This window comes from Euleptes europaea, chromosome 16 (assembly GCF_029931775.1).
Source record: "Euleptes europaea isolate rEulEur1 chromosome 16, rEulEur1.hap1, whole genome shotgun sequence".
NCBI classification, from domain to species: domain Eukaryota; kingdom Metazoa; phylum Chordata; class Lepidosauria; order Squamata; family Sphaerodactylidae; genus Euleptes; species Euleptes europaea.
Genome location: NC_079327.1, coordinates 40,268,376 through 40,282,685, shown reverse-complemented (window position 1 = coordinate 40,282,685; position 14,310 = coordinate 40,268,376). Strand labels below are relative to the sequence as shown.

General features: G+C 40.1%; 1 protein-coding gene across 1 annotated transcript in view; it reads left to right on the top strand.

The window, feature by feature from the left end:
- Positions 1-4,164: 4,164 nt before the first annotated feature.
- The window catches only part of PUDP (pseudouridine 5'-phosphatase), a 46,860-nt gene continuing 36,714 nt past the window's right edge, over positions 4,165-14,310 (top strand). The window contains exons 1-3 of the mRNA XM_056861787.1: positions 4,165-4,240; positions 7,693-7,911; positions 10,018-10,247. Of these exons, the coding sequence (XP_056717765.1) occupies positions 4,165-4,240; positions 7,693-7,911; positions 10,018-10,247 (525 nt within the window). The remainder of the gene's footprint in view (positions 4,241-7,692; positions 7,912-10,017; positions 10,248-14,310) is intronic.

The following is a 14,310-nucleotide window of genomic DNA, read 5'->3' as shown; positions in this document are numbered from 1 at the left end:
TTAAAGAGGGAGTCCTCTGTTGAGGAGTGGCTTGACATATGTACGAAAAGATCCACCTTAGTTGGCATTCAAGAAGCACAAATTACTTTTACTTCCATAAAGCTTTCCCCAAATATCTATACAGGCATACCTCATTTTATTGCACTTCGCTTTATTGCGCTTCACAGATACTGCATTTTCAAGCAAGTCTGTCAGTGCCATTTTTCCAACAGCCTGTGCTCACTTCGTGTCTCTCTGTCATATTTTGGTCATTCTCACAATATTTCAAAAGTTTTCTTTATTAGTGCAGTTCATTTTTTTTAGACAATGCTATTGCACACTTAATAGACTACAGTATAGTGTAAACATAATTTTTATATGCACTGGGAAGCAAAAAAAAAAATCCATGGCCTTGCATTATTGCGATATTTACTTTATTGCCGTGGTCTGGAACCGAACCCACAATATCTCCAACGTATGCTTGTATATCTAATTCCCAACTGTATCCCCTGCCTGTGGATACTTAAATCTGCAAATAGGGGGCACGCTTCCCCCAACAAGTTTTTCTGCAGATTTGGGGGACCACCTGAGTCTGCAGAAAAATCTGAAATTTTAAATAATGTGGGGTTCATATCCCCTCGATTTTTGAAAGAGTGGGCCTGGCCAGGGGATTCTCCCTCCACCAGGGGAAGATGGGATTCCTCCCACTCCCTGCAAGGGGGAAATAGGATTCCTTCCACTCACAAGGAGCAGATGGATTCCCCCCCACAAGGGGGAGATGGCACCCCCCCCATGAGTTTCATGTGGTCCACTTGTTTATTACTGTTTTCTGATTGATGCCTGTATGGTTGAGAAAGTTTAGATCATATTTAAGTGCAGAGTCTTCCTTTTAGGTAAGTTTGTTCAATATTAAAATTTGTTTTTCACTTTTAGCGTTAATGTATTATATAAGCCACTCTGAAAATAAATTGGACATTTACATTGGAAATTGTATTAAATATGTTTAAAAATAAATGATCCAATTTCAATAAAATAATTTCTATACCATTATTATCTTTATATCACTATTTTTGCATATAATTGAAAAGTTAGCAGTTGATAGAGTGGTTTCTTTGTTAAGTAGATCAGAGATTCTTTTAGGCAGCAACAAAGCTTTCTCAGCATTTCAGAAACAGAGGAGAACTCAGAGTGAGACGTCTTAATCATTATCCTGCCAATTCTTCTTCCCATAAGCTTGTTGAGAGCATCATAAAGAAGTGCCAAGTGAACAAGGGTATGGAATTTTTTTTAATGTTTGCATCCTCAAGCTATCAATCTTAGCACCTTTCAGAGCTGAGTCACCTGAATTTGTGCTGACTGAGAAACCTTGTGATATATAACTCTTGTGCTTTTGGGGCACCAATGATTACACTGAAAATGTGCTTAGCTCTTCCTCAGTCAGTACTCTTGTGCTCCTTATATCAGTAGTATATGGATCTGTGTTTAGTATCATTCTGTCATTTTAAAATATAAAGTTGACCAGTTGTTGACATGACCTTAGCTTGACAAACTGCATTTGACTTCAGATCCGTGAAAACTAGCTGCTTGATAGGATTCGAGGAACCAGAATCTAGAAATTGGTTGAATTTGTAAAGCAAACCCTCCCCCTTCCTTCCCACTGCCTTTGCTCATGAGGTGAAGGGAAATCAGCCTGCATGAGAAAGGGCTTCTCAAGTTATACCCTTCTTTTTTACTTGTAGGTTGAGGCATAGATAGGGGTTGTGTGTGTGTGTATATATATATATATACTTTTTATGCACACTGTCTTCTCTGGCCAGCTAACTGTTGATAGACCAGTCAGAAGTTTCTGGTCCATGGAAGGAATGAACAGTCAGATAGCCTGGGTGAGATCTTTTACACAGTGTGAGATCATTAAAAGGAAAATGTCTGTATTTACCGAAACATAATCTAAATTCACTAGAGGAGGAAGGGAAAACTTTATGAAAGCACTACAGAGTGTCACAGAATTCAGAAAACAATACATATGAAGCTAAGTTGTAACACTCGTGTTACCTTGACGTTCCCTTCCCTGGAATGGATGCGAACCCACTTGAAGCCTGAAAATAGAGGCTGGTCAAGACAAACTTCACTCCATTTTCTCCCTGGTCTCTGGATTGTGGTTTGCACTCTTCTGACAAGGTGCCCAGACTTTTTACCTCTTCCTGTTCCAGCTGGGAAGGCTTCACTTTAACAAATGAAATTTGGAGTGGGTACCACATGTCCTGCTCTGCACCCTTTCTCCAATCAAATTAAGCACGCATCCCAAAACCTTTATGAACCAACTCAGCTATCTTAGTCCTTCTTGACAGGTGGCTAAATGGTCATCTCAATATAGCCTGTTTATCTACTTTATCTCCACACAGCCTGAATCTGAGAAGTGCATTGCTTTGTTTCCAAGGAAAGAATATTTTTTTCTGAGACCAGAGCCTCCCTGAGTTAATCAAGTATCCTCCATTTCTCTGTCATAGCAGAAGTTACTGGATCTGCATTGGTTGTAAGGTTGCCTCAAGGAAAGAGGTGTTGTGATTCATTTTGGAACATATAGATGAAAAGTAGGTGGTGTGAATACATATTTCTGCTTGAAGAAACTGATTGTGGATCTTGGAAAAACATTTTGTGTAATTGTGGGCTATTTATGTCTGTAAGCTAATAGTGATCTTCATATTTTGATAAAAATCCTTTGGATAAATAGACCTGTTTTATTTGTACAGTCCTGAATCTCTGTAGTCCTATTTGGTTTCCAGAAAAAGAGGAGGCTTTGCTCTCTACTGGAACCCAAATAGAACTTGCTAAACCCATAGACCAAGGTTCCCCAGCCTTTGTGAGCCTTTGGGCACCTTTGGAATTCGGATGCAGGGTGATGCAGGCAATCATAAAATGGCAGCTGTGGGAGATGGAAGCAACCACAACATGGCCACTACAGAAAATGGAGTTGTACACAGATGCATGAAAGAAGCACAGGTGCAGTGGACAAGGGGAGTGTAATTGTAAGAGCAGAAGAGGCAGCTGCTGCCAAAACAACGTAATTTTAATCTGCACTTCAAATCAGATATCTAGTCTTGGCAGGAGGCCCACCCATTTTGTACAAACATTTGGAGAGTGCCTGGAAATGTGTTGGTGGGTGCTGTGATGGGGACCCCATGATATAGTCATAAGGCAATGCTTGTCTGTTACTAAGGATTTACTGCTCTTACATGCCTACCTAAAATGAGCTCCATGTTTTCAGGTCAATATATCATTTGGTAGGAAGTAACCCAACTGAGGGACTTGAAAAAGTGGGAACACATTGGTAGATAACATGATGCCTGTGGACATGACATTGGGCATCATCAATAGCAAAGAGGGATCTGCAGCAGTGGTGAATAGTTTAGTTTGGTCCTGAGACATCAGAGGAATTTTAGATCATAAGCCACAGGGACACACCTAAAATGGACTTTTCAGTTGCTTATAATTAACAGAACAAACGCTTGGTAGATATCAAAATATTTTGATACTTCTCCCTTTGAGCAGCTTGACTGAGTGTCCAGGCAACATGACCTTGTGGTTATAGGTGACTTCAATTTCCCTGATGTGTGCTGGGAGACACCTCTGCTAAGAATCCACAGTCACACAACTTCTTGACCTGCCTGGCGAACAACTTCCTTTTTCAAATGGTGGAGGAAGCTACAAGGGAAAGGAGCAAGTGAAGGGTGGGCTCTCCTAAAAGAAGAGCTCATACAAGCTCAAGCCATCATTATTCCAACAAGGCAGAAACATGGTAGGGGATCCAAGAAGCAAATATGGATGAACAGAATTCCATGACAAGCTAAGGAAGAAAAAGGAAATGCTTAAGGAGGCAAGGACAGACTTCTAAATAAAAGTATCGGAGGGTTTTTAGGCACTGTAGGTCAGTCATCACAGAGACCAAAGCTCAGAGTGAGCTGAGACTGGCCAGGGAGGCTCGCTACCACAGGAAAAGCTTCACATATATGAATAGCAAATGCAAGGTAAAAGAAGCAATAGGCCCACTGTTGAGTGAAAATGGAGAAACTCGGACAGAGAGAAAGCAGAAAGTCTCAGTGCCTATTTTGCCTCAGTTTTTTCCCCCTGAAGAAGAGAATGGGCTCATCTAGAGATGGTAGTAGGCAAGGGACGTCATCCATGATCATGGTTGACATGGACAAAGAAGTTGTTGAGAGGCACCTGGCTGCATTGGATGTGTACAAATCCCCTGGGTCAGACAGTATGCAGACGAGACTGCTCAAAGTACTTTCTAGAGAGCTTGCAGAGCCATTGTCCATCATCTTCAAGACCTCTTGGAGGATGGGAGATGTGCCACAAGACTGGAGGAGGGTGAATATTATCCCAATCTTCAAAAAAGGGAGTAGGGATGACCCAGGCAACTACAGAGCAGTCAGTCTAACCTCTGTTCCAGGGGAAATTCTGGAACAGATTTTAAAGGGATCAAACTGTGAGCATCTGAAGGACAACTTGGTGATCCGGCGAAGTCAGCACGGATTTGTCACCAGCAGATCCTTGTTTCCTTCTTTGATTGAGTGACAAGCTTACTGGATCGAGCGAATGCCATCAATGTTGTTTACCTGAATTTCAATAAAGCTTTTGACTCCGTACCCCATGATATTCTGATGGGTAAACTGGAGGAGTGTGGACTAGGATAGTTAGTTGGACAGGGGACTGATTGGAGAACCGTTCCCAAAGAGTGGTTGTCAATGGTATTTCATCTGATTGGAGGGAGGCAATCATTGAGGTGCCACAGGCCTTGGTTCTGGGCCCAGTGCTTTTCAAAATTTTTATAAATGATCTCGATGAGGGGGTGGAGGGACTACTCATTAAATTTTCAGATGACACCAAATTGGGAGGAACAGCAAACACACCAGAAGATAGAGATGCAATTCAGTGAGGTCTGAACACAGTGAAAAAGTGGGTGGATGTGAACAAGATGCAATTCAACAAGGATAAGTGCAGAGTTCTACATTTGGGTAACAAAAAAGAGAAGCACACATAGTGGATTGGGATACACTTCTGGATAGTAGTGTGTGTGAACAAAGTCTTGAGGTACAGGTGGACAGTAAGCTAAATATGAGCAGCCAGAATGATGCAGCAGCAAAAAAAGGCCAGCTGAAGTCTCAACCAAGGCAGCTCTTCTGAAGGAGATTGCTCATCCACGCGGGTGAGGGAGTCTTCTTCAGGAGCCTGATAAGCAGCTGTTAAAGCTCATACTTTTAGTTGGAGAGTATATCCCTCTGGATGGGACTGGATGAGCCCTGTCCTTTAAATGACCCTTCTGCTATGCATATTACTATTCTGTTGAGTGATGTACCTGGAAAGTTGGTCAGACCAAGTTGGCTCCAATTACACAACCCCTACCTCAAAAGGGCCCCAACTATGGGGTCCTAACAAACCAGTCAAAGATAGAAAAATGGGAGAAGCACAGAGCCATGCATCTGAGCAAAGGAGAATAGACGAAACCCAGAAAAAACGAATATCTATTTGACTTTTCAGGAATTGCCTGTTCAGCTTCGGGCAGATTCCCAGGTGTTGGTGTTCAGTTGAAAATAAACCAGAATATTGCCGAAACAGCTAATTTCATGTTTATTTTCAGTTCAGGTTTACCAATATGCGCAGCTCCAATCAACTTTATACAAGTGTAATTGATGGAGAAAAAGAGAGACAGAGATACACTTTCTTTAAAGATTATATATTGCTTTTGAATGGAGAGAGTGCCAGTAACCTCCAGTACTTCTGACTGTAAAAGCTGTTATTTTCCCCACAGGTTTACATACTTTTAAGAAGCTTTTAAACAAAAACTTCAGTCTTCTCCATAGTGTTCAGATACACCAGAAAGACTATGTAAGAAACCCTTAAAACATTGTGGACCACTCCATACTACCACAGTACGCAGTCATTGTCACCCCGGAGTGATTGAAGGAAAAGCCAAATATCTCTAACCTGCCTCTGGGTTCTGTAAAATTTATCTGACCAAAAATCAATTAAATTGCCACTTTCCTCTGCCCCTCCCCTTCCTTACCTGGCAAAGGTTCTGAGGGCACTCATTGACTATTTCTGGCTTTCTCAACCAGATCACCTGGGTGCAAAAGTGATTGGCAGGTATGGAAAAGAGAATGGAAATGGCTCTGCTCTCACAATGTATTATAAAGAATAGCCTTAAATTCTGTAAATCCCTGAAAGAGTTTTTACATGATATTTTAAATGAATAATTTCCCTATGTTCAGCATTTATTTTATTTAAAATATTTCTATACTGCTTTCTTGTTCTACACGCAGAGTAGTTTCACCACCTTCCTATGGTTCTCTTAATGGAAATTAAATTAACAGAACCTGTCATATATTTTTATAAGAGAATAAAAATAGGGCCACACCAAGCAACGTAGATTGCAACGATGGGCAGATAAAACAGATCTTTCTTCAAACCTGAGAAAATCCCCCCCCCAATTTGAATTTTTTTAAAAAGGGTTAAAAATCCTCAAAATTGTTAAAGGACCACTGTAGTTGTAAAAGCAGATGTTCTCAGTAGCCATTTCCTAGGCAAATGCAACAATAATTGAGACTTGGTTTCCATCAGGGAACAGGGAGCAGTTTTTTCCAGGGCTGTTTGGCCTTTCAAGGAGGACTCATTGGTGTCAGGTCAACCATTGCTTGACTTGCTACCACACAATTTGCACGACTCACCCAGGCCCAGCTGCTTGCTACTATTCAATTGCAGTTACCCCACAAAAGCCAGTGTAGTGGTTAGAACAAAGATGTCAAATATACGGCCCATGGGCCGAATTCAATCCCTTGAGAGCTCTTATCTGGCCCACAAGGCAGCTGAGGCAGCCACCCTGTCACTCCCAGTCTGGGCTGGTGAAGCATGGCTCAGCTCAACCAAGTGACATTTATGTCATATCTGGCCCTGGTAACAAATGAGTTCAACACCCCTGGGTTAGAACTTCGAACTAGGATCTGAGAGACCCAGGTTCAAATCCCCACTCTGCTGTGGAAGCTCACTGGGTAACTTTGGGCCAGTTGCAAACTCTCAGGCTGAGGTTGTTGCGAGGTTAAAATGGAGGAGAGAAAAATGATGAAAGCTGCTTTAGGTCACCATTATGGAGAAAAGTGGGACATCAATGAGCAAATAAAAATAGCTGAAGATGGGGACAGATAAAAGGTAGGTTGAAGGTGAGAAGGAGGGAGGGAAAGATGAGGATGTAAGGACTGCCAGGAGGAGGGAAAGAGGAAATAATGTGGAGAAAAGGAGAACATGAGATACCCCTGCCAGTGTTTGTGGGCTCTCCATTGTACAACTTGGCCAGTTTTCCTGGGGAGAGGCAGTGGGGGGAGCGAAGTAGGGAAAGCTGTAGAGAGGAAGGTGGATGAAGATTGGTTGGCTGATAGATAAGGACAGAAGAAAGCAGGGAAAGTGGGAGAAGCTATAGGGGCTTTCAGGGAAGGAAAAGACAAAATAGTGGGAGGGGGAAATGAAATGCCCCCTACAAGTCTTTGTGGGACCCCTGCTTGCATTAATACTAATTCGTTTGAGCCAAAGTTAGGGATGTAATCTTCAGAACTTTTAAATAAAGCTCTATTGTTACAATTTACTAAAGTTAGATTCTGGAGCTAGAGATTCAAATATCAAATTCAGTATATTAGTAATGCCAATTTTTTTCTTTACCAGATACTGAACGTCTTTATACTAATGTGTATAAAGAAATCTGTGAAAGCCACGGAAAGGTCTTCACCTGGGATTTGAAATCATCAGTTATGGGTAGAAGAGCATTGGATGGTGCAGAGATCATGCGAAATGTCCTAGGCCTTCCAATCACCAAAGAAGAAATAGTGAATGAATGTGAAATTAAGCTAAAAAAAGTATTTCACACATCTGTGCTGATGCCAGGTTGTATTTCAACTGTTGAAATATGTAGAAATCATAGTACTTAATACTGTCAGTCTTCGTTTTAATAATTTCTTCTACAATTTTTTCTCATGTGGTTATTTTCTGAGGGCCATGGATGGTTTGAAGGAAATTATCACTTTAATGGAACATTATATTGAGCAATCTTGCAAGAACAGAGGAATAAATATGATGCACTTTTCAGTAATCTTATCTGTTAGCACATGATAAAAAGACAGGTGTAAAACATGAAATATTGTTTTACAATTCCTATTATATGATTTCATTCCATAGTCATGGTGTTACGGGGGCATTCACACGTGACTCCATGAGTCCATTGACAGCTGACCTTTTCCAGCATAAAGTCCCCACATCCTTCTTGAAATGTTTATCCTTTCTCCTACCTCTGAGTGCTCGGGTATGCCAAGAACAAAGAAACTAGGTCAAAGTAATTTCTGAGCCAGCCCATCTTTCTAGTTTGAGGGCAAATTATATTTTTAAAAGATGAAGAAACAGAATCAACAATAATTACCAATGTTCTTTAAAATCCATCAGTGGTCACTTTCAAATGGGCCTTTTATTGCTGTTTTGCTGCCAAGTGCAGCAAATTTTTGTGTGTGTGTATCTTTCTTAGAATCATAGAGTTGGAAGGTGCTATACAGGCCATCTAGTCAAATCCCCTGATTAATGCAGGATCAGTGTTAAGCATCCCTGTCAAGTGTTTGTCCAGCCCCTGCTTGAAAACTGCTAGTGAGGGAGAGCTTACCACCTTCCTAGGCATCTGATTCTACTTCTGAACTACTCTTACTGTAAAAAAAAATCCTAATGTCCAGCCAGTACCTTTCTGCCCATAATTTATACCCATTATTGCAAGTCCTATCCTCTACTGCCAACAGGAATAGCTCCCTGCCCTCCTCTAAGTGACAGCCCTTCAATTATGTCCCCCCTCAATCTCCTCTTTTCCAGACTGAACATCCCCAAGTCCCTCAGTCTTTCCTCGTAGGGCTTGGTCTCCAGGCCCCTGATCATCCTCATCGCTCACCTCTGCACCTGCTCTATTCTGTCAACATCCTCTGACTGGCCTGTAGTTGCCTGGGTCATCCTTCCTCCCTTTTTTGAAGATTGGGATAATCTTCACCCTCCTCTTTTCTACTGTCTCTTAAAAGCAACTGCCAGTGGAAAGTGGAATCACCCAAACTGGACTGGAACCATTGTCAAGGGAGGGAGGATTTAGCCCTTTTCTCCCTGCATTGGTTTCCCAATATAATCTGCTCTCACTCATGCTGTAACTGCTATTTAACATAAGAAACATGGGTAGGTATATTCTGTTTTGCTAGAGAACTTAAGACTTTAGGCTTTATTTGGGTGCTAAATGGGCTGAGATAGAATCTCATTTCATAATGCCATAATCAAGGTCAAACATTCCAGCATGAAGGATGCCATTGTATGTCTGGCACCTTACCTTTTGAACTGTGTATTTATATCATCTAAAAGCAAAAACAAGCCTTGAAGGAGTTGTTATACATACACATACATAAACCTTGAGAAACTGGTTATTTCCTTTAATAATCACTATTTGTAACTATTTAGACTGTCCAAACAGAAGCCAAGAATAACTATTTGATCCCTGAAATATCAATGACATAATCTATATTTGTATAATATTAGCTACAAATAAGAATTTATTGGAGTAGTTTAGAAATTAGTCTTCTTGTTTCCTACCAGTTAATTAATTGGGATATTGTAATTACCAATTTTGTTACAGATATGCTAAATTAATGCTTTAAAAGTTTAACCATTATTTAATAATAGTTGGCTTGTCAACTGACCAAAGTTTCTTGATGAGTTAAATGGCTAACTACATTTCTAAGCCAGTTTGTGAGGACTGTGATTGAAGATTCTAGTTAGACAGGAAGCTGTCTGAGTAATGTTGAGCAAGTGACTCTTTTTCTGTCCTTCATGTAAACTACTTTTGAGAATCAAATTAGATTAACCTTTGGAGGAGGTTTAGAGTAGAACAAGTGTTCATAAATGAGCAAAAATTACTGTGTTGCTCTAGTTTTACTTTATCAAGTATATCATATACGTTCATATATCTTTGTTTCGTAGGAGTTGAAAAATTAGTCCACCACCTACATCAACACAATATACCCATAGCTGTTGCCACCAGTTCAGCCAAAGAGCCATTTGAAATGAAAACAATTCAACACAAAGACTTATTTAAATTATTTCATCATATTGTGTTGGGAGATGACCCTGATTTGAAGAACGGCAAGCCAGATCCTGATATATATTTGATTTGTTGTAAGAGATTTAAGCCACCAGCAGCTCCAGAAAAGGTAGGAATAATAAGATTAACAGGAACTATGGTGATAAATCCACATTATCTTTTGATTTTTTTTCAGGACAGCTAATTCCAAGTGGACTTCTATGGCACATATGTTACTGCACATATATGTGTGTGCGTGTGTGGGAGTGTTAATGGGAGAGTGGGACTTTTAAAAAATGAAAATAAATAGTATGTGTCTGAAAACATTGGCAAGAGGCTTATTTTGTCATTACAATTTTTTGTAATACAATTTTTTCTTAGTTTGCTGTATATACTGCAAAGGAATAAGAACGTTTAACTTTTCCCAATGGGTGAGATCCATAGAACTAAACCTGTGTGTAAAACAAGGAGTATTCCTTTTAAAACAAATACATCTGATGAAACAAATAAATTGGTATAGTATGCCTGGTGAACTTGAAAATATGTCACTGCATATTTATCAATTATAAATCTGTTTCTTGAAAAATTTAGAATGCATGAAGTTATAAAGTTGAGTCCTTAAGTAAAAACAATTTTTTACAGACTTTTTTAAATACAGACCTAGAACGCCTTTGGATTTTTGAAAAGGTAAAGTGATTTTTTAGAATTCAACTTGTCACTGACATTTGTGGTAAACAACTAGGGAATGAAAATATGTGTGCTCTTATTAATTTTGCATCTGCCTTTTTGTTACATCCTGCCCCTTGTTTTTAGTATAAATTAAGCCAACCATTTTAATGAGTTAAATATTGAATACAGTGGCACGGAATATCACTTGAAGAATACTAGCTTCTAATGGTTCTACATATTTGAGTTATATATTCCACTCTTTTTGTCTAATCTGTAGGAGTAATTTTTAAATGTGTTCCCATAGAATAAAAAACAATGCACTGTTGTACTGATAAATAATCTCTAGGAAATACTGTAGAAAATGCAGTTTATTACCGTAGTTAAGAGGTTTTGTAAAACAATTGAGAGACAATGATTTTTCCATTGTGAAAGTATGATAGGTAATGACTGTCACTTTTCCTCTTACCTGAACTTCTTGACTGAGCAACACTGACAATCATATATGTTACCAAATTGCCTATATCAAACCTGATTATGTGTGTGGTACTCTGAATCTCTTGCTTCTTTAACATGTGAAGGCACATTATGTGCTATTACTGTTTTTCTACACTTTTGTTTCTTAGTTCTGAGCTGAACACGTTATTAGTTCAGCTGTGATTCTACCATTTCCTTGTCTATAATCTGTCGTTTTTAAAAATTATGCTTCCCCTATTCTATTGATTTGTTAATGTGCATACATTTATAAGCCTTGAATATTATCTTCTTTGCTTTTGGCATGTTCCTATTTCTTTGCTGCTTTTTGGATATATATAATCTTATTTCCCTCTGCCACTTTCAGTCTAGAGCCAGTGTGGTGTAGTGGTTAAGAACTGTGCTTCGAGTTTTAAAAAAGAATGCATTTATCTGGCTTATCTTGTTTTCACAGAACTTTCTTTAAACAGGTTTGTTTGCAAGGTGCATAAACAACAAAAGCCATGGAATGTGCTACGGTCGGCATAATTAAACTGGCAAACAATCTGTTTCCCTTTCTTAAAAGAAGCAATGCTTTTTCAGCCCTGGCCCCGGCCTGGTGGAATAGTCTTCCTAGTAACATCAGGGCCCTGTGGGACCTTAACAAGTTCCGCAGAGCGTGCAAAACGGAACTATTCCTTCAGCCCTATAACTGAGGGCAGTACAAGTTTTACATCATTGCTGGCCTCCCCATCCTCCCCCCCCCATTTCCTGTTGATTTGTGGGAGTTACACTGCCCGATTGGGTCTACAGTGGCTGCTATCATCCTGCTATGAGAATGCCATCTTGACATTTTATTTTATAGTTATACTAGGATATTGTGGTTTCAGTAGATTTTTTTATGGCTTTAAATGTTGTTACCCACTCTGAGCCTGTCCTGGCTGGGAATGAGTGCGGGCTGTAAATGTAACAAATAAATAAATATAAATAAGAGTGGCAGACTCAAATCTGGAGAACTGGGATCAATTCCCCACTCCTCCACATGAAGCCTGTTGGGTAACCTTTCAGAACTCTATCAGTCCACACAGAGGCAAGCAATGGCAAGCCACCTCTAAAGTAACTTGCCTTGAAAACCCTATGAGGTCACCATACTTTGGCTGCAACTTGATGGGGAAAAATCAGGGAAGGGGAGTGAGATATTGCCTGCCTAAAGTGCCATTTTGATGCAAAGTGTTCTACGTTTTGCCCATAACACTTCACTCCATGTTTTCTGTATGTGGCCAAAAAATTAAAATATTGAACAGGGCAGTTTGGGCAATACTGTCCTTTCCCAGGTGCTACAAATAGTGTAAGAAAGATAATGTAATTTGATAATATTCTTTGGGGTCTGCCTATTTTTGGGAGAAAGTACATGCTTGCATTTGTCTTGATAATATATGAAGCTGTGGGGATGGGACAAGATACAGTATGATTCAGAATAATAAATTGTGTTCTGTATCCTTTTCCTTTATGTGATATGGGTGTGAAGGAACATAATTGTAAAAAGCACTATATTCCCATGAGAGATATGCTGCTTATTGTTTGAGAGAGTTCGTTGCAGGTATTATTATATTCTATACATAGGAAGTGGGGGGACAAAAATCCTCCTTTTATGATAAACTAGTCTCTGAGTTATCATTTTTCTTTTCTATCAAGACCTTCAGCACTTTTGGTGATGCCAACAGAACAATCGTTGGAATAGTTAGGTTTAATTTACAGCAATTCTCCCATAAAACATATTAAGATATATTCTGGGATATAACAAGCAATGAATAAATCCTCTTTGTAAAAACTTCTGATGTATTGATCTCTGTAGTAAACCTTCAGATTATTAGAACTAAGGATTAGTAAAACAAATAATCAAACTATTAGATGTTTTTAATTGTTCTGTAATTTAGTGTTCTAAAAGACAGTGCACAATCTGGAAAGCTAAATGTATCCTGTTCTGGACTTAATTTTTAAGTCAAAACAAATCAGTTCCTTATTGTAAAACATGCTTTTAAAGGTAATCTGATATTTGGGCCTCCACATTTCATCATCCACATTTTCATCAACCTGCCTGCTGTTTATGTGAGATATATTTATTCTTGTTGTTCTATATTAATTTTCCTCAGTTGGCAACAAAGCTACAGATACAGCACAATTTATTAATGCTAACAAAATATTTATTGCATGGAGAGGGCAAAGTATCTTATAGGATATTAGTGCAGCAGGCTGTAGCCATGAATTTGTGCAATTATAAGATGATTGCAGAACATACTTTATAAGTACTGTTGGGAAGCCAAATGTGTCATTTCAATTTTATACAAACTAGAAGTCTGAGAAATTCTTTTGTTGAAAAAAGGAATATCTGGGGCATTTTTCATAACTTAAAGTGCATTCCTGAAAGGAATGCCTGCGCCAGTTTTAGGAGGCAACCCAGCGGCGGTGCCGAAATCTCTACCCTGCACCAAACCCCATGCAACCCTCATAGGGTTGCATGGGAGGTAACATCAGCCCTGCCCCCCGTTGGAATGCCTCGGGAACCCCTCCCTGGGCGCCAAAACACCTCCCGGCTCGCCGCTGCAACCTGTGCCGGCATCCAGAGGCCAGCGGGAGTCTGCGGCGGCATCCGGACCCAGTGCTGCGGGGACCGGCATCCGGGCATGCACGCCGGCTCTGGGGCCACTCACGCCGACGTGCGCCATCCAGGCACCGGCAGTGAGGGCCCTTGTGCCGGAGGAGGCCTTTGTCGGCCTCCTAAGGCCTTTCGCTGAGGCCGCCAGCACATTTCAGGAATGCATTAAAAATAATACATAATATGCTTAGGCACAACCTATTTTAATGACAGTCTAGAAGAGCCCCATGGCACAAATGGTAATCTGCAGTACTGCAGTCCAAGCTCTGCTCACAACCTGAGTTCGATCCCGATGGAAGTTGATTTCAGGTAGCTGGCTCAAGGTTGACTCAGCCTTTCATCCTTCCAAGGTCGGTAAAATGAGTACCCAGCTTGCTGGGGGTAAAGGGATGACGACTGGGGAACGCCTTGGCAAACC